This window comes from Diospyros lotus, chromosome 15, assembly GCF_014633365.1.
Source record: "Diospyros lotus cultivar Yz01 chromosome 15, ASM1463336v1, whole genome shotgun sequence".
NCBI lineage: Eukaryota > Viridiplantae > Streptophyta > Magnoliopsida > Ericales > Ebenaceae > Diospyros > Diospyros lotus.
In genome coordinates this window covers 17,539,408-17,566,113 of record NC_068352.1, presented here as the reverse complement: position 1 = coordinate 17,566,113, position 26,706 = coordinate 17,539,408, and the positions used below count along the sequence as shown (strand labels likewise).

Below are 26,706 nucleotides of genomic sequence, written 5' to 3'. Positions count from 1 at the left end.
GCCTTGGTTAGGCGTAGGCGAAACTATATTGGGGCTCTCAGAATTAGGGGGGCTATGGTATCAGACCCGAAGTTGATTAAGGAGGGCATCATGGATGGCTTGGCAGGACAGTTTAAGGACTCGGGCTTAAAACGGCTAGGAGTCTCTTGCTTGGGCTTTAGGAGGCTATCAGTTGAGGTGGCTTCATCGTTAGATTCCCCTTTCTCATTTGAGGAGGTTAAGAGGGTGGTTTGGTAATGTGAAGGGAGTAAGGCGCTTGGGTCCGATGGATTCAACTTTAACTTCATTAAGAAATTTTGGCATGTTTTGGCTCCAGATTTTATGAGATTGGTTTAGCACTTTTATGGCTTTGGCCTAATTCCAAGGAAGGCCCAAGGCTCGTTGCTTACGTTAGTCCCAAAGTTTGATACCCCTCAAAGCTTAGGTGATTTTCGTCCAATTAGTATAGTGGGTTGTGTTAAGAAGGTTATATCCAAGCTGCTTGCTATCAGGCTGGGTTCGGTGATCCATTCCTTGATTGGTGACTGCCAAAGTGCCTTTTTTAAGGGCCGTCAGATCCTAGATAGAGTGCTTATTGCTAGTGAGGTGGTGGAAGCAGTGAAGAAGGCTAAGGAAAAGGCAGCTTTTCTTAAGTTGGATTTTTGTAAGGCTTTTGACAGTGTGGATTGGGGGTACCTCATGGGGGTTATGGAAGCTATGGGGTTTGGGTCTAAATGGATAGGTTGGATGAGAAACAGTGTATTGAAACAGCAAATATCGGTGTTAGTGAATGGCTCTATAGCGGGAGAGTTTGATATGGAGCGTGTTCTTCGTCAAGGGGACCCGTTGTCCCTACTCCTGTTCTTATTGGCAGCCGAGGGTCTTAACAGGTTGTTCTCGCATGCCATGGATCTGGATTTGTTTACGTGTATCCCGGTGGGGTCTCCTCCTATGCAAATCCCTCTTCTCCAGTTTGCTGACGACGCATTGATTTTCTACCCAGCTGAGCTAGGATGTATGCGTGCCCTCAAACGGATTATTAGATGCTTTGAGCTCATGTCTGGCCTGCGTATTAGTTTTAAAAAGTCCAGCCTCTCTGCAGTTAATGTTAACCAAGATTGGTTGATGGAGGTCGTTACTCTATTGAGGTGTAAATCTGCCCCTTTCCCAATTCCATACCTGGGTTTCCAGTTGGGAATTAATCTAAAGAGGGTTGTGGCTTGGAAGGCGATTGTGGACAGAATTAGGAGTCAGTTGGCTTCATGGAAGGCTGGGATTCTATCTATGGCTGGCCGATTATCTCTGATAAAATCGATTCTGAGCCATTTGCCAATTTACTATATGTCTCTTTTCAAAATTCCTGTTGGGGTGGCGAAACAGATTGCTAAGCTGTAGAAAAAGTTCTTATGGTCTGGGAATGAGGGCGTGGCAAAAATGGCTCTTGCTAGATGGGAATTGGTTGAGTTGCCTAAGAAGTTGGGCGGGCTTGGGGTGGGGTCGTTGTTGGCCAAAAACAAAGCCTTTCTCTTTAAATGGCTATGGAGGATGATTAGTGGAGGGGATCAGCTTTGGTGTAAAGTCATTGCGGCTAGGCATAATGGTATCTTCGTTGGAATGTGGAGGTTAACCGAAGCTTCAGTTCTTGGTGGAGGGGCATTGTTGACTCTTATTCCAGCAGTAATGAGGTTCGGTCTGTGGCCATGGAAGGGGCTAAAATCTGACTAGGTAAGGGCGATTTGGCTCAGTTTTGGGAAGACACTTGGGTGGGTATCTCCTCCCTGTCGAATTTGTTCCCTCGGCTGTATTCGGTGTCCTTGGATAAAGGGAAGAGAGTGGTAGACTTGGGGTTTTGGGTGAATAACGATTGGTTTTGGAGCCTTAGCTGGAGAAGACCGCTTCTTGATAGAGAAGAGTCTATCCAGGCTGAGTTGTTGAGAGTTATCTCCCAAGTTCATTTGGTGAAAGGGAGGAGGGATACAGTTTTTTGGTCACTTGAAGTGGCTGGTTCCTTTTCGTTGCACTCATTCAATGAGAGGCTTTGCTCCCTAATGTTTGGTTCCAATGTCTCTCAAATTAATTCAGTGGCAGCTCGTGTTTGGGGCAGCCTTGCTCCTCCAAAAGTGGAGCTGTTTGTGTGGCTGGTCATTTAGGGTAAAATTAACACGAAGGACAATCTAGGTAGGAAAGGTATTTTGCAGGGGGATGATCTGCTTTGCACCTTCTATGGCTCTGCTCTGGAGTTTGTGGACCACCTCTTCGTCCATTGTGAGGCTGTTTTGTGCTTGTGGCAGCAAATCTTTAGTTGCTGGGGCTATGAGTGGGTTTGTCCGAGATCAGTTGGGGGTTTATTTGAGCAATGGGATTTCTTTGCTCGGGGTAAAAGTCAAAGGAAGGTATGGAAGTCTCTCTTTTATTCAGTGCTATGGACAATGTGATTGGAGCGGAATAGGCTAATTTTCAAAGATCGAGGGTCAAGTACAGTTGATATCTTTAACTTGGTGCTTGCTAGATTAGTTGCTTGGATGAGGGCTGTGGAGCCATCTTTCCCTCACTCAACGGATCAAGTTATTATGTTAGCCTCTGCTCTTGGCCGTTAGGTTCTTCTCCCTCTCCTAGGTTTGTTGGCTATTGTGCCAGTTTTGGGTTGTCGTTTCCCCCTAATGGCTTGTGTTTGAGAGGGGGGGGGGGGGGGTGTTTTGGTTGGTATAGTTTTGTTTGGAACTCTCTTGTTCTGGGTCTTTGTTGTACATCTTCTATACTTTTATTCATATATTGAGCTCACTTATTTCACAAAAAAGAAAATGTACCTACACATGCTGTATACAAAAGTGGGGATTAGGGTTTGAGAGGTGGAAGGGGAGGGTGAGGACATTTGGGTATGGCAGCCTTCAAAAGGACAGGCCTTTACTGTTGGTCTTTCCAGGATGTGCTTTTATTGGAAGGCTGTATGGAGCTCGAAAACAACACCTATGGTAGCCTTTTTATTTTGACTGTTTTGCATGGCTCCATCATTATTTTCAATCTAAGAATGAGAGGAATTTTTTTATCCCATTGGTGCTATGTGTGCAAGACCAAGGACTAGTCAGTGGATTATGTTCTTCTACACTGCAATATGGCACGGCTATTGTAGGGTATTTTTGAGCTTGTTTTGAGTTACTTGAGCAATCATGTCTTTTACGTCTGGACCTCTTACTCTCTTGGTTTTATATTATCCAAGGAGAAATGTTAGAAGAGCTTGAACATCACTCCTCTTTGTGTGATGTGGAACTAATGTCATGAAAGAAATAGAAGAGTGTTTGATAGCTAAGAGAACACAATATTTTTTGGATTGACCACCTGTTGTTTCCCTATTTTTATGTTAAAAGAGGACCCCTTGTTTTGTCCTCTCTTGCCTCGTACGATTAAATTGTTTTTGTTAGGTAGACCTGCAAGTTTTGTCCTCATATGTTTTAGGTTAAGGTGGTTTGGGTTTGGAGAATAAATTCTAGATTGCTATCTAGCGATGGCTACTTAAGTCTTCAGTAGATGGATGCTGAATGAAGAAGGATCAAGTCTTGAGCAGACAATGTTGCCTGCTCAAACCATAGAAGCTAGGGTTGTTGAACCATCCCTGGTATCGTGAATTGGATTGAATGCCCCAATTCGCGTGTCGAAAGCAACTCAGGTTGCTTTGGAATGTCAACTAGATCTCCAAAAACAGCGAACCAGTTTTTCAGTTTGGTCTTAAAAAGGTTTTGGGCTTTTAGCATGATTTGTCATCGAAGGTCTTTTTTTTTTTTGTTATGGAAGCAGACCCTCATAGATCGAAGAGAGGTAAGCTTGTTGGTGGTTGTCTGAAGTTCATCGGACATCCCATTTTATGGCAATATTTTGTGCATGACTCTTACTCACTGGTAAACAGGTCGTGCGTGTGGGCATGTGGACTTGATCTTTGACGACTTGCTTTCTCTAGTAGTATTGCAAGAGGTAGGCGACCCACCTTAGACATCTATTCTGTTGTTCTTGCAATCATTTGTTTGGCTTCTTGCTATGAACTGTCAAGCCCTCAAATTGTGGGCTGGACAATTTAAAGGAATTCGAGCAGAATTTTGGAAGGAACAGATAGAATGAGGAAGGAGGATAAAGAGAGAATGAGAGAAAGTAAGAGAGAGATATGGAAAGTGTGGAAATTGTTATTAGTCTCGATGATCTTCCCAACCACCATCGTTGGTCTCTTATAGAGCTTATAGCAGCGCTTCTAACAATAACAAGCAACTAACAGTAAAGCTAACTAACGCAACGGTAAAGAGTAAGTTGTTGTATAGTTCTAACCCCCTAACTACTTAACCCCCCCCCCCCCCCCCCCCAGCTAATTAACCACTCACAATTAATACAAGTTGTTCTACCATTACATTTACTGACTTACCCCTGCGGTCGTGACATGAACAGATAGCACGAGGGGTTATATATACTTTTTTTGTTTTAGGTAAATATGGGCAAGTGTATTCTACAAGTGAGAAAGGTTCTTTTCCAATGTTTTTAATGTGGTTGTTTTTCAATGCTCTTAATGTTTTGTTTTTGTTGTTTTCCAATGACTTTCTTTTACAACTTCTTTAGTTTTTCTTTTACAATTCTTGCTATTTCTCTTGCTAATTTTCAATTACTAAAGTTACATTGAATTAATATTAATTAATACATTGAAAAACTCAATGTCCATAGCATTGACAAAAAGGTTAAACATCAACATAATTATTTTAAGATATTAATAAAAGTATTGATTTTAGATAGAAAAACTCCTCACTTTATTATTCGGATTTGACAAATTTATACGCAAATAATAATTGCTCATATGGTGGCAGTTACGTACAAAAAAAACTGTCACTTAGAAAATAAATAATTGTATAATGAATGAAAAACTGTCTCTATACTTTGCGTAACTATCTAATTGTCTTTATTTTTTATACATAGTTTTTTACATGCTCCCTCAAGATGGGCTATAAATATTAAGGAAATCCAGCTTGGATCTTTACATTTTCAAATTGAGTCTTCAATAGGTAGTCTCTGGTAGATCCTTGGTATGAAGGAAATTCACCTTCAATTTTTCTTTTTATGAAGTGCCTGTCTATTTAGGTAGTTTGAATATGTCGAGTTGCTGCCAATATTTTAGTTAGATGACTAAAATATTGGGTGTTTGAGAGGTCTTCTTGACAACGCCTTTGATGTGTCTTTAGTATTAGAATACTTCTCCTTTACGGTATCCCAGATTTCTTATGTAGTCTTGCAAAGGATGAAATTTACTTTGATTTGATGTGTCTTTAGGGTCGGAATACTTCTCCTTTGTGGCATTCTCTTGTGCCATCTTGTGGAGGATGAAATTTACTCCGACTTCATTAGTTATGGAATTGACAAGCCATGACATTACCATATTATTTTCTGCTTCCCATGTCTTGTGCTTCGAATATGTTGAATTCGGTTTAGGAGCTTCACCATTAAGATAATCATTTTTTCCTCTGCTACTTATGAACATCATAACTGAATGTTCATTAAAACTTGGAACAACGGGTACTTGAGGGGAACAAGAAGAGACTGTGGTGAAGGACGCCATTGGGACGATGGAGGAATTTTCTAATTAGAAATGCTTTGATTCTATGTTGATTTTGGACAAAAAAACTCCTCACTTTATTATTCAGATTGGACAAATTTATACACAAATGGTAACTGTTGGATGATGAGATTGGGTGTTCAAATTTAAAAAAAAGAAGAAAAGGTGGTTGGATAAGATAAGACTTCAAGATTTAAAAGATAAGGCAACCTAGAAGATAAGATAAACCTCCAAGATTCAAGGGAAAGATACAGCTTGAAAGCAGAAGATAAATTCTAGCATTTGAAATATTAGTTACTGTTATCTAACTTTGTATTTATTCTTATTTTCTAGGAGATAGAATAGATATTTTGTACTTGTATAAATACCTTTACTCGGATTCAATAATATTCAAGTAAGCTTTTCCAAAATTTAGCTTATTTCATGACATCAGAGCCAAGTCTTGGTAACCTAGATCTTAAGGTCTAGGTTGTTCGAAAAATCATGGCAGAAACTCTACCAAACCCAACCATAACCGAAGCCTCAGCCACGAGTTCTCCTAACCCCCCATTCTCAGTCCAATTTTTTCTACAAACCCTATTAATAACCATCATCTACAAATTACTCAACATAAATTGAATGGGAGTAATTTCGGAGAATGGTTTCAATTTGTTTTGCTCATGATCAAGGGGAAGGGAAAAATTGGATACTTGATAGGAGCTATTCCTACCCCACCAAATACCATAGCAAATTATAGCATCTGGGAAGCAGAAAATTCAATTATTATGGCATGGCTTATCAACTTAATTGGGCAAGGATTGGTAGAACTTATCTCTTCTACAAGACTGCAAAAGAGATTTGGGATGCAGTCCAAGAAGTGTACTCAGATTTGGAGAATATCTCTCAACGTTTAAAATCAGGTTAGCCATTCATACAACTAGACAAGGTAACCTTAATGTTACATAATACTATAATGTTTTGATTGAGTTATGGCATGAGATGGATTTATTCTACACTATTAGTTGGGAGTGTCCAACTGATAGCACAAAGTACACTAAAATGTTGGAAAATGATCGTGTTTTTTATTTTCTCCGTGGTCTTAACTCATATTTGGATGAAGTTCGTAGAAGATTGTGAGGTACTAAACCCTTACCTACACTGAGAGAGGTTTTTGGTGAGGTATGGAGAGAGAGGAAAGCATGCAACAGGTGATGCTCACCGAACAAACAAACTCAATCTCAAGCCCTCAAAATTCTACTCTTGCTACTGTCAAAAAGGAGGATACTTTGCCAAGAAATCAAGGGAAGGACAAGCAGTGGTGTGACCACTATAACAAACCATACCACAAAAGGGAAACATGTTGAAAGATTCATGGCAAATTAGCAAATTGGAAGCCACACCAGATCAACCTATGCTATCGAAGTCTCCACTGAACCTAGGAACAACACAAATCTAAACTTATTAGCAGAGAAGGTTCAAGCCTTGTACAGGCTGCTAAATCAAACCACATGTACAAACCCCTCAAGTCCTCCTCCTAAGCTAACAACTTCGATAGCTCTACAAAGTATTCCTCAGTACTCACTAATCTCACTAAAGATCCTAAACATGTTTGGATAGTGGATACTGGTGCATCATATCATATGTCAAGTTTGGCTAATTCTATGATGGATTATACACCTTGCAGCACAACTATTAATATTTCTATGGCTGATGGCACCACCTCTCTTGCCTTAGGGTTTGGAATAGTGTGTTTATTAAATCTAAAGTTGAAATTTGTTCTACGTGTACCTAGATTGCAGTGCAATTTACTATCAGTTAGTAAACTTACAAGAGATGAATTGTAGTGTGACTTTTTTTCCATCCTACTGTATATTTCAAGACCAATCTTTGGGAATGATGATTAGCAGTGCTAATGCAAGAGATGACCTTTACTATATGTCAGAAGATGTTCCAAGTTCTCCACCAATAAAGTTGTCCTTATTGTAACAAGTTCTCCACCAATAAAGTTGTCCTTATTGTAACAGCTAATGCTAATGTTCTATTGTGGCATAAATGCCTAGGATACCCTAGTTTTCCATATCTAAAATACTTGTATCCTCACATTTTCATTAATAAAGAACCATTTTCCCAGTGTGGCATAAATGCCTAGGATACCCTAGTTTTCCATTTCTAAAATTCTTGTATCCTCACCCCTTTTCATTAATAAAGAACCATTTTCCCAGTGAGCAGTGTACTCTTGCTAAACAACCTCGTTCTCATTATTCTATACAATCTTATAAACCATCTAAACCTTTTCACTTGATTCATAGTAATATTTGGGGTCCTGCTAAACATCCCAATATCTTGGGTTCATGTTGGTTTATAACATTTATTGATGATCATGCTAAGGTTTGCTGAGTCTATCTTATGAGAGAACAATCAGAGGCTAGTAGCACTTTCAAAATGTCTCACAAACTCATTTTGAATGCGTTTGAAACTCCTATTCATGTTCTTTGAACTGATAATGGTCGAGAATATTTTTCCCATGATTTCACTGACTATCTCTCTGAACATGGCATATTTCATCAAAGTTTATGTCCATACACCCCTTAACGAAATGGGGTGGCTGAGAGAAAAAATGGACACATTCTTGAGGTGGCCCAAGCTATGATGTTCACTACCTATGTTCCTCATTCCTATTGGGGGGAAGCTTTTCTTATTGCCTCTTATCTCATCAATCATCTTCCCTCTAAAGCCCTACAATTTAGAACTCCTCTTAACACTATTTGTGATCTGTTTCCCCATGTCCATCTCCTTACTTCTCTTTCTCCCAAGGTTTTTGGTTGCATTGTATACGTTCACAACAATAATTCCTCTTGGACCAAATTTGAACCAAATGTACTTAAGTGTATCTTTGTTGGGTATTCTCCTTCCCAAAAAGGATATAAGTGCTATTATCCCTCGCAAATTTTTTGGGTCCTTTGATGTAACATTCTATGAGGATCACCCATTTTATCCCCCTACATCCTCTTTAGAGGAGCTGGCCAGTGCAGCATGGCCTTGGGATTCCCTTATCCTCTTCCTTTGCTTGATTCTATTCTCTCTACACTGTCAGTATGTTCTCAAGGGGGAGCATCAACATCAACTCCTGACAACATACTAGTAGCAACTCCTAACCCTCCTGATATCTCTATGTCTGATCCAAATAACCTACTCCTACTCCTAAAATAGCTTTTGGCACTCACCTTCTCGCCCCTGATACTCACCTCCCAGGTCCTGACAATCCTCTCTTAGTTTATTCTAGGCGGCTTAAAGGCCATCAACAACCTCAGCATAGTCAACCATTGAATCCAGAGGTTGGTCCATCTGAGGAGCCTAGTCAATCTAAGGACAACACTACTACAAGGATGGATGATTTGAATTGGGCTGTTCTTATAGCACTGCGAAAAGGGGTAATGTCATGTGTTAAGTACCCTATTTCTAATCATTTGACTTATACAAAGTATTCTCCTCAATTCAGGGCGTTTGTTGCAAACTCAGACAATATTGAAATCCCCAAAACCATCCAATGTGCTATGAAGGATCCTAAATGGAAGGCTATTATTCTGGAAGAGATGAAATCCCTAGTTGGTAATAATACCTGGGATATAATAGAATTGCCCTCAAATAAGAAGGTAGTTGGATGTAAGTGGGTATTCACTTCACGGTAAAACATCGTGTAGATGGAAGTGTTGAAACATATAAGGCCCGATTAGTGGCCCAAGAGTTCACCCAAACCTATGGGATTGACCATGAAGAGACATTTTCTCTTGTGGCTAAACTGAATTCTATCAGGGTATTACTTTCTATTGTTATTAATTTAGAGTGGCCTTTATATCAATTCGATATTAAAAATGCCTTCCTCAATGGAGATTTGGATGAGAAAATATATATGCGAGTTCTCTTGGTTTTGAGCAAGAAGTGGACACTGGAAAGGTTTGTAAGCTTAAGAGGTCTCTATACGGGTTAAAACAATCACCAAGAGCTTGGTTTAAGAAGTTCAACATGACCCTAAATTGGTTAGGGTATAAATAGGGGCAAGCATACCATACTTTGTTCATAAAATTCACAGCTAATGGAAGAAAGGCTATATTGATCATCTGTGTGGATGATATTATAGTGATAGGAGATGACATGCAAGAAATAGAAAGCTTAAAGAAGCAATTGAGGGCTGAATTTGAAGTTAAAGACCTAGGAACAATGAGGTATTTCCTAGGATGGAGGTGGGTTGGAGTAAAGAAGGACTTTTCATCTCACAAAGAAACTATACACTAGATTTGTTAAAAGAAATTGGCATGTTAAGGTGTAGACTTGCTAGAACACAGTTAGAAAAGAACTGGAAATCTGGAGAAATCAATGATGATGCCTCGGTAGAGAAGGAAAGATACCAACGGTTGGTGGGAAAATTAATGTACTTACCCCTTTCAAGGTCGGATATAGCCTGTGCAGTGAGTGTAATGAGTTAATATTTGCATTCTCCCACCCAAAAACATTTGTTTTTCATGTCCTAAGGTATCTATAAGGGACACCTAGAAAGGGATTGCTATTTCAAAAAACAACAAAAAGAGGAATTGAGAGCTTTGTTGATGCGAATTAGGTAAGATCTATTGAAGATGGTCAGTCAACTTCAGGTTATTGTACTAAAGTATGGGGAAATGTGGTTACATGGAGAAGTAAAAAGTAATCAGTTGTTGCTCGTAGTAGTGTTGAGGTAGAATTCCAAGCTATAGCTCAAGAAATTTGTGAAGTGATTTGGTTAGAAAGGCTGATGGAAGACTTACATATTCCTTTGTCACAACAAACAAAGGTGTACAATAATAGTAAATCAACAATTGGTATTATTAAAATTTCAATTTAGCATGATCGAATGAAGCATGTGAGAATAGACTGAAGTTTTATAAAAGGGAAATTGATGAAGGAGGAATTAATCTATCCTATATTCCTACAACAAGTCAGTTGGCTGATGTGTTTACAAAAGTCATGGCAAGACCATGTTTCAAATCTCTAATTGGCAAGTTGGGAATGACAAGTATTTATTCTTCAGCTTGAGGGGAAGTGTTGGACGATGAGATTGGGTGTTCAAGTTTAAAAAAGAGGAAGATAAGGTGGTTGGATAAGATAAGACTTCATAATTTAAAAGATAAGCAGTCTAGAAGATAAGATAAAGCTCCAAGATTCAAGGAAAAAATACAGCTTGAAAGTAGAACATAAATTCCAGCATTTCGAATTTTAGTTTCTGTTATCTAAATTTGAATTTATTCCTATTTTCTAGGAGATAGAATAGATATTTTGTATTTGTATAAATACCTCTACTTGGATTCAATAATATTTAAGTAAGCTTTTTCAAAATTCAACTTATTTCAATAACTGCTTATATGGTGACAGTTATACACAGAAAAAACTGTCACTTAGAAAATAAATAATTGTATAATAAATGAAAAACTGTTCCTATAGTTTGCCTATAATTGTCTCTAATTCTTGTACACGGTTTTTTTACAAAAAGTATTAACTTTATGTAAAAATTATAAGATATTTTAATTTAGTTAGTATATATTTAATATCGACCCTAGTTAATATTCAAAATGTACCACAACCCTAAATAGTGCATTGATTAAGCCTACCCCCCCCCCCCCCCCCCCCCCCCCCCGCCAAAAAAAAAAAAAAAAACTTAGCCTTAAAGTCACATACCTCGGCGTGGACTCCAACCTTATCCCCATCCTCGTCCCACGCCCCTTACTTTACTGTGATCCTGGCTATGGCTCAAGCCCTGTTCAATGGCTGCCTAGGAAGCATGGACACTTCTATAACGGTCCTATACTATTTTAGGACATCGGCACCTGTCATACATTCCATATGCATGTATTGTTACTTTAGTTTTTATTATTTTTCACTTTTGCTACCAGACAGTTACGGTCACTTATACACATCCCCTTTTATTGGGGATTTTGCATGTGCATTGCTTACATAAATTAGAACCACATTATAAATTCAAAAAATTAAATTGAAAATTAATATTTTAAACAAAAATAATATAGATGTACATTTATTAGTCATCCCTCTTAAACTTTTAATTTGAGTTCCATATTTTTTCATGAATAGAGTTTTCTAGAACATACATTGGCTTTTTAATCAGTCATCTTTTGTTGTGTAGTATGTGAGTTATTTTCATGATCCTTATAAGATATATAATTCATTGATGCCTGTTCCATCTTGCTTCTCAATCCTTTTGAAGATTACCTATGTATCAATATTGTTTCATGTCCATGCATGTGCTGTTTAGATTTCCACTCAATCAACTATGATCAGTTAGCTTGATTTGAAGTTTGCTTGTGTTTGGTTCCTGGTTGCATTTTAGTTGGATTTTTGTGCCAGAAAGGAAGTCTGGCTTTTCCTGGGATCTTAAGCTATAACTATGATTTTTGTGAACCTATAGCGGCACTTGGAGATAAGATGGATGCTTTTATTTCTTTGAGAAGCAAGTATGGTGTTGAAGAAAAAGTGTGATGAAGATAAGCTGGATGCCTGAATTCTGCATAAACTACTTCTGAGTGAAGTCTGTGTTGGAAGAAAAATTTTCTTTACAACTATTGAACAAAGGGAGGGCAGGCCTTGGTAGAGTAGTAAGGTTGCTCTGTTCTAACTTGAAGGTTATGGAAACAACGTCTTGTAGAACAATTTTCGTGCTGGTTAAAATGGCTGACTAATAATGAGCCATATTTCTGGCAAGCCAAGATCACCTTTTCATTTTCCTCTGAGTAAATGAATATACGTGGATGTTTGATCAAAGCTAAGGGGATATCATTGGCTGTTAAGAACATAGCAAACAAACTTTGTATTGGCTTTTGGGATTATTTTGGAGAATAGCTAGTTGACATTAAATAAAATAGAAGCCTTTCTCAGTTTATGAACATTTGGCAGACTTGTTCTTAAACAACCAGTGTCTACTTCCAACAATTAATTTTAATTAATTGTAGTCCTTCATCATTACAATATTGCCTTACAGAATTAAAAAGAGTGGGTATTTGATGTTTTAAACTATCATTTTGTTCTTGGTGGATTTGAATATTTGATTATAAGTAGGACAATATTCACTTTCTTGGGGTCATGAATTCTCTTCATTTATTCAACTTTTTTGGCCCATACACATCTAGTATGTTGACTGTGTCCTACATTTTAATATCTTGACTCAATTTTTGTTGAAGAGTAGTTAGTTTTGTACATAGTAGGTTGTACATATAATTATGCATTTGCACTTTGTTCAGCGTGAGTAATTATGGATTAACGAATGAAGGACAGTTGTTACTCTCTTTATGGTTGGGACAATACTTTTTCCTGTGTTCAACAAATACGTTAGGCTGGGTTTTTTCTCATCGTGTCTTTATGATTTATATCATTCATCAACTATAAATAGCAGCAAATATATGCAGGCAAAGGCACGCACGTGTGTTTTTGGTGCCATCCGTGCCTTGAAATTGGGAGTCAGTATATGATTTTTCTTTGGCCATATTTTATTGCTGTTCTTGTATTGATATTTATGAGCCATAAGAACATTTTGGTTAATGTTTCTGCTAAGATGAGGTGACACTATTTGTAAATTATTGGCTCTATTCTTATCAATATTGCTAATTTTCCTTTCAGAAAACAAGTTTTCTGTTGGAAGTGGTGCTAAAACTGTTTGCATTTGCTACTACGAACAAGACAATAACTGGTAATTAGCATGCTTTTTGCTGCTTTATCATTCCCTTTAGTTCTAGATTGTCCTCCAGATTCTTTTCTGACTATAATTTGCTTCCACTTGATTATATACTTTCTTCAACAATTTAGTTGGTTCTTCATTTTGAGAGTAAAGCGTAACTATATGCCATAGGTAATTTATGAAAATGGGAAGAAAATATGGTAGGCCTGCCATCTATGATTTACTTAGCGAAAAAGAAAACACACACACACAAACAAAAACACCAAACCTTAATCTCACTATATGAGATTGGGGTGCATATATTTTCTTATCGATCAGTTCATTTATGGCCTTGGCACAACAATAAGGTTGCTTCTCGTGGCATGGAGCATAGTTACCAGGTTCCTGCTACCCCTTGGAACTATGATCTGGATCACACATTCTGAATTGTGGTTCTTTTACGTCCTGAGATTGCAAGGAACCTGATCTAGATCCCCAAGAATGGGGATCCTAAGCAGTGCATGGGTTTAGTTAAAACGATTAAAAACTATGGAGAAAACTTGAAGTTAGAATAATTTTCAAAGAACATTAAAGTAAAGAAAGCTTGCTTACCCCAATTTCTCGTATATTCTATTGCATTTTGAATTATATTCAAACCTAACTTCGGGAGCACAGGATGCTTTGTTCCATAAGTTGTACATGAACACTGAAAAAAATTCAAATCAAAACAGAACAAGCCAACTTCTATAATAGCAAACTATCAATCTAACTAATTTCTACTCAAGTACAAACTATAAAACTTACCATGACCCAGGATAACAAACTAATTAAGCCTACTTTCTCCATACCCTAAAATCAGCATACTAATGTACTCTGTACCTTTTCTCGTACCATGATCCAAACCGTACCACTGTCCTAGTAATTATGGCCTAGAGGTGATGCTGGACCATAGAAGGATAAGCAATTAAAATATGATTATAATCTTTAAAATAGGCAATTAAAAGATAACAACTAATCAAAATATGATTATAATATTTAAAATGTTGAAAGATGAAGATGCAACAACCAATCCTAAAGGATTGAGAAGATGATCCGTGGATGAGATGAGAGGAATAAAAGGAGGATAACTCTCCCGAGTTATCCTCAAGCTGATCTTATATATCTTGTGTATTATTCGTAGATTAGTTAGAATTATTTTATCTTGTAATCTTGTGCTAGAATTTAGGAGTTTATCTAGTAGCTAAATTTTAGGAGATAAGTTTGTATCAAATTAGGAGTCTTGTATATTTAATCCTATCTGCTAATGGAGAAGCGGTACGATAGTTTTCATTATTCTATTGAATTTCTTCATGGTATCAGAGCTTGATTTCGAGTTTTTGTGGCCACCAATTATTTAGAGTTCTAATCGTAAAAGAACTTTTTAACTTGCGCCATGGCTGATGATCAAACAGCCAGTACGGGGACTTTTATTTCTCTTCCAACAAAGAGCAATCCAGTCTCTACAACCTCGTCACATTCTTCTGTAGCCTTCGATGGATCTTCCCTCCAGGTTACTTTACACAAGCTGAATGGAACCAACTTCTGAGAGTGGTCCCAATCAGTTATGCTTGTGATTAAAGGAAAAGGGAAGGTAGTCTATCTAACCAGAGAAATCGTAAAGCCTAGCCAAGATTGAACAGCATGTGGAGTATGGGAAGCTGAGAATGCCATTGTCATGGCATGGCTAGTGAACTCAATGGAGCCAAAGGTAGGAAGAACTTACCTCTTCTACAAAATAGCAAGCGAGATTTGGAATGCGGTTCGAGAGATCTATTTCGATTAACAAAACAAGGTAACAACACGGTAACTGAGTATTACAATACCTTGACTGAATTATAGTAAGAGGTTGATCTCTTTCATGAGATCACATGGGAATGCTCGGCTGATGGAAGGAAGTATAACAAGATGGTGGAGAAAGAAATGATATTTGACTTCTTGCATGGTCTAAATTCAGTTTTGGATGAGGTAAGAGGACGATTGCTTGGAACTAAGCCCTTTCCCTCTATGAGAGAAGTATTTGTTGAAGCAAAAAGGGAGGAGAGTAGGAAGAAAGTGATGCTACCTAATGGTTCAACAAACGAAGGAATGTTATAGAGTTCTGCCTTAAACATATCCCATGGCCGATCATCTATTACGGCTAAGGTAGAGATGCAGCGAGATAGGCAATGGTGTGACCATTGTAACAAGCCCTATCATACTAAGGACACCTGTTGGAAGTTGCACGGGAAACCAGCCAATTGGAAACCGAGGAACCAGTGAAAAGCAGTACAGTCCGCCTATATGATGGAATCTGAAAAGGGGAATTCAGCACCAACGCCAATCTCTTCAACCTCAGATCAACTAGAAGCCCTCTAGCAGTTGCTGAATCAAACCAAGATGCAGAAGACAACCAAAAGTATGGATAGCAATAGCAATCAAGTGGTATCCTTAGCTAAACAAGATAAGATCAGTCATTCTTTGTTCTCCAAAAGGCTGACCTCAAGTGTTTGGATTATAGATACCGATGCATCAGATCACATGACAAGTGGTCTTGAATTTTATCCAATTTTAAATCGTGTGATCAGAATATTACTGTATTCATGGCTGATGGAACTAATACTTTAGTCCAAGGAAGGGGCACAGCTTATGTAGCAGGGCTAAGATTAGAGTCAGTTCTTTATGTGCCAAATTTGAGATGTAACTTGCTATCAATAAGCAAAATTACTCAAGATAAGGACTGTTTAGTGATATTCTCTTCTTCCCATTGTGTTTTTCAAGACAAATCTTCGGGGAGGACGATTAGCAAAGCTAAAGAGAAGGGAGGTCTATATCAAATCGTCAATCTTGATTACCAAAAGGAGTGTAGGTCATTTGTTCAATCCTCTTTAGCTGCAGTTTTAGATTTTGATTTAATGTTATGGCATCAAAGATTAGGACACCCTAGCTTCGAGTATCTTAGAGTCTTGTACCCTTCAATTTCTATCAATAAAATTCAGGATTTCTATTGTGAACATTGCATTCTTGCAAAACAAACTAAGAGCACTCATCCAAAACATTCCTACAAATTGTCTCAGCCATTTCATTTAGTCCACTGTGACATTTGGGGACTAGCCAGACTTTCAAATCTAACAAACACTCGGTGGTTCATCACCTTCATTGATGATCACATACGAGTTTGCTGGGTCTTCCTCATGAAAGATAAATTTGAAACCTATATGGTTTTCAAACGGTTTCATCTCATGGTTAAGAATATTTTCCAAACTTCCATTCATATTTTAAGAAGTGACAATGGTAGAGAATACTTCTCAAATGACTTTAACCATTATCTAAATGATCATGGTATTGTTCACCAAAGCTCTTGCCCATACAACCCTTAACAAAATGGGGTAGTCGAGAGGAAGAACCGGCACTTACTTGAGAGAGCTAGGGCTCTTATGTTCACTCAATCAGTTCCACATTCTTATTGGGGAGAGGCTGTTCTTACAGCATCCTATCTCATCAATCGTCTTCCTTCAAAGACCTTAAACTATAAAACTCCCTTAAATGTCTTCCTTGAAGCTTTCCCTCACTATTCCAAGGCCTTAAACACTCTTGCTCCTAAGGTCTTCGAGTGTACCTCCTTCGTACATCAAAACCAATTAAATCCATCCAGGCTTGAACCAAAAGCACTTAAATGTGTGTTTATTGGATACTTTCCTACCCAACAAGGCTATAAGTGCTATAACCCAACAACCCGCATGTTCATTATTTCTTGTGATGTCACCTTTCTCGAGAATGAACCATTCTTCCAAAATACTACTCAAAATGAAAATCCAGTCCACAATTGGAGTACAGTCATCTTCGTGCCTCTCAATCCCCTTACTAGTCTTCCCTCTGCTAAAACTCATCAAGGGGAGGAGAAAGAGGAGATTGAAATCCAGCAGGGTGATCAAGACCTGACTAAATCTCTAAAGGTTTATTCCAGAAGACCTAAGTTACTACTCTTCAACCAACCAATCTGTCCAATCTGGAGGTAAGTCCAAACAAGATAGTTGATACTGATATCAATATACAACAACAGCTTGCTGATGACCTAAGTGTCCCAATTACGTTGAGGAAAGGTAGAAGGATGTGCACCAAGCATCCTATTAATGATTTCATCGAGTACTCAAAACTGTCTCCCTCCTTTAAGGCATTTACTATCAATTTAGATAGTGTTGCTATCCCTAGAAACGTTTATCAAGCATTGCAGGATGAAAACTGGAAGATGGCAATTATGGAAGAAATGGCAGCCTTGGAGAAAAATGGTACATGGGAAATTATGGATCTTCTGGAGGGAAAGAAGGCAGTTGGCAGCAAGTGGATATTCACTCTAGAGTATAAATCAGATGGAAGTCTGGAAAGGTATAAAGCAAGACTTGTAGCTCAGGGATTTACTCAAACTCAAGGTTTGGATTATGAAGAAACATTTGCTCCCATGGCCAAACTCAATTCAATTCGAATTCTACCATCCTTAGCCGTAAACCTGGACTGGAAACTGCAAATTAGACAATACAAGCTAAGGCAAATTAAAATCGCCTTCCTAAACAGAGATTTAGAGGAGGAGATTTACATGAGGATACCACTGGGTTTTGAGAAAGACAATACAAGAGATAAGGTATGCAAATTAAAAAAATCTCTATACGGCTTAAAGCGATCACCTAGAGCATGGTTTAAAAGATTTAGTGATACTCTATACAAGCTGGGATATAAGTAGGGACAAGCGGATCACACACTCTTTACAAAGATCAAGGAGGATGGTAGGAGAACAATTCTAATAGTCTATGTGGATGATATCATTATCACGGGAGATAATAACCAAGAAATTGAAAAGCTAAAAGAACAGCTAAGGCAGGCCTTTGAAGTAAAAGAGCTGGGGGAACTGCGATATTTTCTTGGTTTGGAAGTTGCAAGAAGTAAGAATGGCATTTTTGTCTCCCAAAGAAAGTATACTCTTGACTTGCTAAAAGAGACGGGTAAACTAGGGTGTAAACCAACAAGCACACCTTTAGAACCTAACTGGAAGAACAAAGAAGGAAAAGAAGAGCATCCAGTGGACAAAGGCATGTACTAACGATTAGTAGGCAAACTCATTTATTTGTCTCACATAAGACCGGATATTACCTATGTTGTGGGTATTGTTAGTCAATTCATGCATTCACCAACTGGGAGACACTTGGAAGCAGCTTATCACATCCTTAAATATCTTAATGGAACACCGGGTAAGGGTCTACTATTTACAAAAAGCCAAGACAGAGGGATAATAGGCTACGCAGATTCTGATTGGGTAGGTGTTGTGGAAGATAGCAAATCCACATCAGGCTATTGTACAAAATTATGGGATAACTTAGTGACTTGGCAGAGCAAGAAACAACAAGTGGTAGCTCGCAACAGTGCTGAAGCAGAGTATCGCTCAATTGCTCAAGCAATTTGTGAAATGGTATGGGTGGAAAGACTGTTGAATGATTTGTCTATGCCGATATTATCTCCTAAATTTCTTTATAGTGATAACAAATTAGCTATCAACATTGTCAACAATCTGGTGCAGCATGATCGGATGAAGCATGTCCGAATTGATCGCCATTTTGTCAAACAGGAGCTCAAGGATGGCAACATTAAATTGACTTATGTTCCAACAGAAGAACAACATGTAGACATTTTGACCAAAGCAATGAGAAAACAAGGTTTTGAATATATAAGAAGCAAGCTGGGAATATTTGATATATATTCCTCAATTTGAGGGGGGGGGGGTGTTGAAAGATAAAGATGCAACAACCAATCTTAAAGGATTGAGAAGATGATCTGTGGATGAGATGAGAGGAATAAGAGGAGGATAACTCTCCCGAGTTATCCTCAAGCTGATCTTATATATCTTGTGTATATTTGTAGATTAGTTAGAATTATTTTATCTTGTAATCTTGTGCTAGAATTTAGGAGTTTATCTAGTAGCTAAAGTTTAGGAGATAAGTTTGTATCAAACTAGGAGTCTTGTATATTTAATCCTAGCTGCTAATGGAGAAGTGGTACGATAGTTTTCATTATTCTATCGGATTTCTTCATAAAATCAAATATATCTCTATCTAATCCCTAAATTCAAATAAAGTTCTCTTATCTAAACAACTATGATAGATCAAAACAGAACAAGACAAAACCTAATCTAAATCTTATTTTTAAAATCAAAATGGAAAATATCCCTATCAAGAGGTCACAGGTTCAAGTCAAAAAACAACCTCTTTGCTAAGCAAGGTAAGGTTGTATACAATTGACCTTCCCCAAAGCCCACAATGTAGGAGCTTCATGCACTAGATTTGCCTTTAATCATTTTTCTTCCATGACCATATTATAACCAATGCTATGCCCAAGAGTTTGTTGTTAAGCTTTGTTTGGTTATCCTCTACTTGTGGTGTTCCATATTTCTTCCATTTTATCTACTCTCATCTTATGTGTGCGACATGCCAATTGGTCTTTGTCTTACATGTTTAAACCGTTGTCATGTACCTAGGGTTTTGCCTAGGATTGGATTGGCAATTAGAAGGATCCAATGGAATAGATTCAAGAACAGAACGATTGGAGAGCAAAAATGGACATAAATGGGGGAAAGAATGTAGAGAGAAATGAGGGAGAGTAGTAGAGAGAAACGAGAGGGAGATTGGAGAGAAAATTATAGAGAGCGAATTAAGAATTCATTCAATCAATTCAAGCATGCTTTCTTCCTACAACAGTAGCTTATTTATAGCCTCATTGCTCCTGCACCCATGTGCAATCCGTTTGGCCTCAACCATGCACCCATGTGCAAAACAACTAAAATTCTAACAAATTGCAAAATACCCTCTTAACAATTATTTATATCCCTATTACAATTTTGTCCCTTTATTGTTCCTAGGGTCATGATAATTTCCCCCGCTTCAAAAGATTTCTTATCCCTAAGAAACTTATTACAACCAAGCGGTTGTTTCTTCATCCAATGCCCATGTTCACTAACTAGTTTCTTCTTCGCCTTTTCTTGTTCTTATCTCTTATTTCCCTTTTCTTTTGCTTTCTCTTTTCTTTTTCCTCAACAGTAACAATACTCTGACTTGCTGTAACACCAAGTCCAGCCATCCAATTCTTTCCTATTGCCATTGAAAATGGTTCCAATTGAGCTGTCAGTCTTGCAACCATATCATTTCCAGTTATAGGTAGAAATTCAAACTTCTCTTTAAGCAAATCAACACTTTTGGCAGCTGCTATCTTGTCGTGTGTGCCAGAGCCAATAACATCCGTATGGGATGTTCCAAGCAAAGTGCCTGGCGCAATCCTTTCGTCCTTCTCCTCAAGTACTTGGTAAAGAGGCTTTTCAATCTCCTTCCTTTGTTGTTTTCATAGATCAATGGCATCAAGAATCTTAGCACTAGTGGGAGTGCTTGAGAGACTATCAACTGATTGAATACCGTCCTCCAATTCCTCTTTCTCAATCTCTTATTCCTCTTCTCCTTCTTCCTTAAAGTTGGACTGATCTTGTTGCAGAACCCCAAAAACATCACCATTGAGAACTTCTTTTCCAAAGGAATCGATGTGTTCCTTTAATTCTCCTTTTACCCACACACCCTAGACCAAACCCTCGGAATTGTTGTTGTTGCTACCAGCATTGTCATTACAATCACCTTCCTTGGTAATTCCGTCTAAAACAGTATACTTCTTCCACTCCACATTGGAGGTAAGTAGTGACTTCTCCTTCGGCTCCTCCATTTTAAGGAATTCTTCTGGGCTAAAACTTTAGTGATAATCATCGAAGAATTCAGCAAGGAAGCTATAGTGATACTTCTTAGTTAGTATCATCGCAAACTCCTGCAGCTATTCATGTAACATACAGTCGAATTCATTGCACGTTCCATGTATCCCACTAATGGTTTCCTTGTTAATTTGGCTAAACTCATTATCCAACCTTTTCCACGCTTGATTCTTCTAACCAAACTCCTCATGATGTCTACCTCCAACTAAAAATGCAGCATTCTTCCGCTGCAATTGAGGCCCCCATGGTCTCATGCATGCACTGCCCGTCATGGCAGAAATCTTTTGTTGCAATTGAGATCTTCTTGGTTTCATCCTAATCTCATTAGCCATCATAAGTCAAATCACTGATGGGATCGCTGATTGAGAAACAACTTTAGCTGATTCTATTGAGGATCAAACAACTACTATTACCCACCGAAATTGAGAAGCAATCATTGCAGACGTCTAGAAACTCGCTTCCAAGTTAAACCTGATTTCGTCATAGGATAAGTCGCATGTTACAGTGACTTGATTGGCCTTCAAGAGTCACCCAAGGCTATCTAATCTTCTGACTCGCCTGCTGCAATGATTCCCTATACTTGCTGGAATCGCCCTCGGACTCGCCTTCCCTGATCAATTATGCAAATTCCCGAGAGTCACCGAAGGCACTGTTGGGACAAATTAGCCTAATTGCCCCTAGCAGTCTCTTGAATGGATCAACTCCGTTATTTAATCAATCCATTGTTGTTTCTTGAATCATGTGATCCGTTCCATTTCACAACCAATCATTAATCAGCTATGCTCCAAATCTACTTCACTATGGATTCACAAGCGTGGTTAATCTTGCACCTAGCAGTTACCTCTACTTCGCGTCTAAAAAATCTCAGTCTGAGAATCGCTTGCTCATTCAGAATTGATCGATCAAGTCACTTTATTGTGATGACTTGAACTCTGCTTGCTTGCACTCGAATAACTGAAGGAATTTGATCGGTGGGTAGTTCTGATCGTGGTGGTGATCCTTCAATGGCTTGGAATCGGCTAATCCAAGTCTCGGCTCTGGGTCCGCCTCCTCTATTGAACAATTCCGATGCAACCAATAAAATCCGTCGCTCCTAGCCCAATTTGCAATCGTTTCTAATTCCAAAATCACCAGAACTCACTGTTAGTTCAATCGCTACACCCATTCCTGAGTCCAAATCGTAACACCTACTGTATCGAGACACTTCCGAGTCCAACCCACTGCATCGCAACACCCACTAAATTGCTAGTGCTTCGGATCCCACATGCGATTGCCATGATTTGGCAATTGCTTCCAAACCCGCTTCCTTACTGGATTCTCAACCTAAAGACCACCTAGCTCTGATTTGCTACTGAAATTGCCGATCTCTGTTTCGTTGGATTGGTTAATAGGATTTGACGAAATCACAACCAAGAATTGTTGTAACACCCCACTTCACAGGCGTGATATAACTTTGGGAAATTCTGGGCTATGTATTTTTTTTTCTTTTTTTAAGATACAATCCCAACATAACATAAAATTCCCAAAAAAATTTATCTACCCAGCTAGCATGGGATTCATACATCATATAAGATAGGCTAGGTACTTAATTGATAGCGGAAGACAAAATCGAACCTTAACTTTAGCATTAACCATAAATAAGGTTATACATTATCATTCTTCAAAACGTTCAAAATTCATAGTAGTAGAACTTAAATACATAGGCTGCATAACCATATAACCAAAACAACATGCACTTTGGTAAGTGCCATTACATGCTTCTTCCATGCTCGCTTCTACTACATCTTTATCTGAAACGTTTGAATATTCCAGGGACAAATTCCAATTAGATGTTAAATCATCTAAATAAGGGTACAAACTCATATCTCGTGCATGTATGCAAAATGTAAAATGTGCTCATTCTTTTTGTTTGAGCCGACAAGGCATTAGCCACACTTTAGTGCTACTCCTCATTTTACAACCTCCTTACCAAGCCGAGGTGTTGTACAACACCCGTGGTAGAGTAGGGATGCTTGTTCGTCCTCTAAAACATATGCGATACATGACCAATAATATCATTGTGAACATATGCATATTTCATCATCATGACACGTGAATGCAAACTACATGATGTATACATATCAAGGCATGCCAATATGTCAAATAGATTGTAGAGCGTAATTGCATATACAAATCATATTGCGTTATGAAATAGGCTAAGTTGGGTAGAATCACTTACCTCGACTTGTCTCTTAATATCTCAATTCTCATGCCCACCCTCGATAATCGTATTATTACTCAATTTTGATCTTCAACGTATCCTGACTATCATATTTATTCAAAGGAGTATCAATATCTATTTTTCCATAATTTCCTTAGAATTTCTTTTTATTTTCTCCTTATTTTTCCTCGATAATTCCAAAATAAATACTTCCTCAATATTTTCTCCCATTTTTCCAACACTATAAATCATGAATAGTTTTCTAAAAATATAAAAAAAAATTCCAAAAAATACCTATACCCCACGCACCCTCACGCGCCTTACGCGTGTACTGCATGTGAAGACTGGCACGTGCACCTCACGTGTTGGTTGTCTTCTCCGACTCCGACCACTGGCATTTGCTAGTTTTTCCCCTTACTTTGATCTACACTTCAAGTCGGTCACAATGGTATGGTTGGATGCTTGAAACAATGGCCGGAAGCACCCCAACTGGACGTTTAAACTCTTGGTTCTAGCGGCCCCTTGCATTTTTCGGCGACTTTCGAAAACATCCTCAAATCTACACGAAAACTCACCAAACTATCCAGAAAAATTCTACAAAAACACAAGGAACAAAAGCCCTTTATCCTGAACCCTCAATTCACCCTCTAGAGCCTCAAATTTGAGCTAGAACTAATGAAAAACCTTTGGCCATTGACTCCTTATTTATACCTAATTTTGAGCCTTGAAACGCCCGTTGCTATCAAATTCGTGGTCTTAAATGCCTCAACCTGCCTCTGATCAACCCAAATCCCTCATCATTAGTCTCCACGATCGATTTACAGAGGCCGATTTTTCCGTCCATCTCACGATCACATTTTTGGTCAAATTGGCCATTAGTGTGGCTGATTCTTCACCGTGGGCAGGCCCGGATGACCCTAAGACTAGCCCTGATGGCTCTAAGCCCCTCCTTGTAGCCCCCTATAGCCGAAATCGGCGATGGGAGAGGCGGCTAGCATTGTTCACATTGCAAGATTTCCAAAAAATACACTTTTGCCCCCTTCAAACTTTAAAATTACATTTGGGCCTTTCCATGCAGCCCTTTGAGTTTCTAAAAATTCCACAACAAACCCCTGAATTTTCTCTTTTACATTTCCCCCCCAAGTTTTGTTTTTACCACTTTCGACCAAGTTTCATAAATTACACTTTGGCCCGAAAATATGCTTTGATCGCGAATCCCTCCTGTTTTATCCCGAAATCACCTCAGGGTTGTTCCTTATGCAAAACTTGAATCCTCTCAGGGTTTCATTGACTTTTCAGAAGTCCCTTACGATCATTCGGTTTTTCTGCCTGAATCATAGCTATATCGAAAACTATCTCTATTTCGCTTCTTTTCAGCGTCTTAAATCTTGTCTCAAGACGCTCATCAATGACATACCCTTTCCTTTAGACATCTATGTTCTGGGGTACTCCTTTCCATTGATTCGGCTGTTTAAAAATGATTAAACTGTCTTCTAGATCCTTAAACTTAACTCTTCTAATATCACAAAATATGGGATATTTCGATATATTACTTATTTTGATCTGGGGTATTACAATTGTTGGCTTTGATGCCATTCTGTCGTGTACCTAGGGTGTAGCCTAGGATTGGATTGGCAATCAAAAGGATTCGATAGAATAGAATCAAGAACAAAATGATTGGAGAGGGAAAATGGACAGAAATGGGGGAAAGAATGTAGAGAGAATTGAGGGAAAGTAGTAGAGAGAAACGAGAGGGAGCTTGGACAGAAAGTTATAGAGAGAGAATTAAGAATTCATTCAATCAATTCAAGCATGCTTTCTTCATACAACAATGGCTTATTTATAGCCTTATTGCTCCTGCACCCATGTGCAATCTGTTTGGCTTCAACCATGCACCCATGTGCAGAACAACTAAAATTCTAACAAATTGCAAAATACCCTCTAACAACTATTTATATCCCTATTATAATTTTGCCCCCTTATTGCTCCTAAGGTCATGACAACCATCTTAATTGTAGTTTTTGCTTCTTATCTTTGTTCAACCAGATTAGAACTTTTCATTTCTAGTCTTTTTTGTATGGCCGCTTTTTTGTATGGTCGTATATCCATCATATAAGTCAACTATCAATTTGCCTTGACTTACCACATGGAAAGTCTACTTTCAATTCCAGAAACTAATACCTTAGCTCACCAATTCAAACAGAGTTGCTATTATGATTATTGTTGAGTTATATGGTTATATTTATATAGTACACCTAGGGTTAATCTTATGTTAGAGCCCATGGTCCGTTTAGTATTATATATATATATAGGTGTATAGTCTTTGAGTTTAATTAATGGTATATACATATTAAAAACTAGGGTTTTCTTCCTAAGCTTCACATGGTATCAGAGCCAAAATATAAACCCTAGCCCTAGCCGCTGCCATACAAACCCTAGCTGTCGTTGTAGCTCGCCGTGTCAATTCGAGGACCCCTGAGAGACTTAGTGAAGACATCTGCTAACTGGTAATTGGAATTGACAAAATCTATGGTAATACAGCGAGATAAAATCTTCTCTCGGTTGTCGGTGGATCTATACTATCAAGGTGGGTCTTGATGGGCAAGTTGATTGCCTTTAGGCCTGTTTGGTTGCCAAGGGGTATACTCTAAGTTTATGGTCTTGACTATAGCGACACTTTTTCCCCTGTTGCTAAGATGTCCTCTGTGTGTTTGTTTCTCTCTATAGCAGCTATGCGCCACTGGCGGTTGTATCAACTAGACATTAAGAATGCCTTCTTACATGGTGAGCTTCAGGAGGAGATTTATAAGGAGCAACATCCTAGGTTTGTTGCTCAAAGGGAGTCTAGGTTGGTTTGTAAACTCCGTCGCTCACTATATGGGTTGAAACAGTCTCCTTGAGCCTGGTTTGGTCGCTTTAGTGCTGTCATTCAAGACTTTGGTATGACTCGTAGTGAGTCTGATCATTCGGTTTTTTATAAACACGCATCACAGGGGAGGTGTATATACTTGGTTGTCTATGTGGATGAGATTGTTATTATAGGTGATGATCATAATGGTATTGTTCAATTGAAGAAACATCTTTTCCATCATTTTCAAACTAAAGATTTGGGGTAACTTAAATACTTTATTGGCATAGAAGTTGCTCAATTCAGTTCTGGCATTGTTATTTCTTAACGAAAGTATCTGTTAGACATTATGGAAAAAACTGGGATGCTTGATTGTAAACCTATAGATTCTCCTATGGACCCTAATGTAAAGCTCTTACCAGGACAAAGGGAACCTCTTGCTGATCCTGGGGGATACCACAGGCTAAACTTAATTATCTCACTATCACTCACCTAGACATTTCTGTCTTAGTCAGTGTTGTCAGTTAGTTTTTATAGTCTCCTTGCGATAGCCACTGGAATGCGGTAGTCTGGATTCTCAGTTATATTAAGAGAGCTCCAGGTAGAGGACTATTGTATG

At 38.4% G+C, this 26,706-nt stretch overlaps 1 protein-coding gene across 6 annotated transcripts in view; it reads left to right on the top strand.

Moving 5' to 3' along the window:
• The window catches only part of LOC127792223 (actin-related protein 2/3 complex subunit 1A), a 129,136-nt gene that overhangs the window by 64,379 nt on the left and 38,051 nt on the right, over nucleotides 1-26,706 (top strand). For all 6 annotated transcript variants that reach the window (XM_052322663.1, XM_052322666.1, XM_052322664.1 and 3 more), the window contains one exon: nucleotides 13,196-13,265. In XM_052322663.1, coding sequence (XP_052178623.1) covers nucleotides 13,196-13,265 — 70 coding nt within the window. The remainder of the gene's footprint in view (nucleotides 1-13,195; nucleotides 13,266-26,706) is intronic.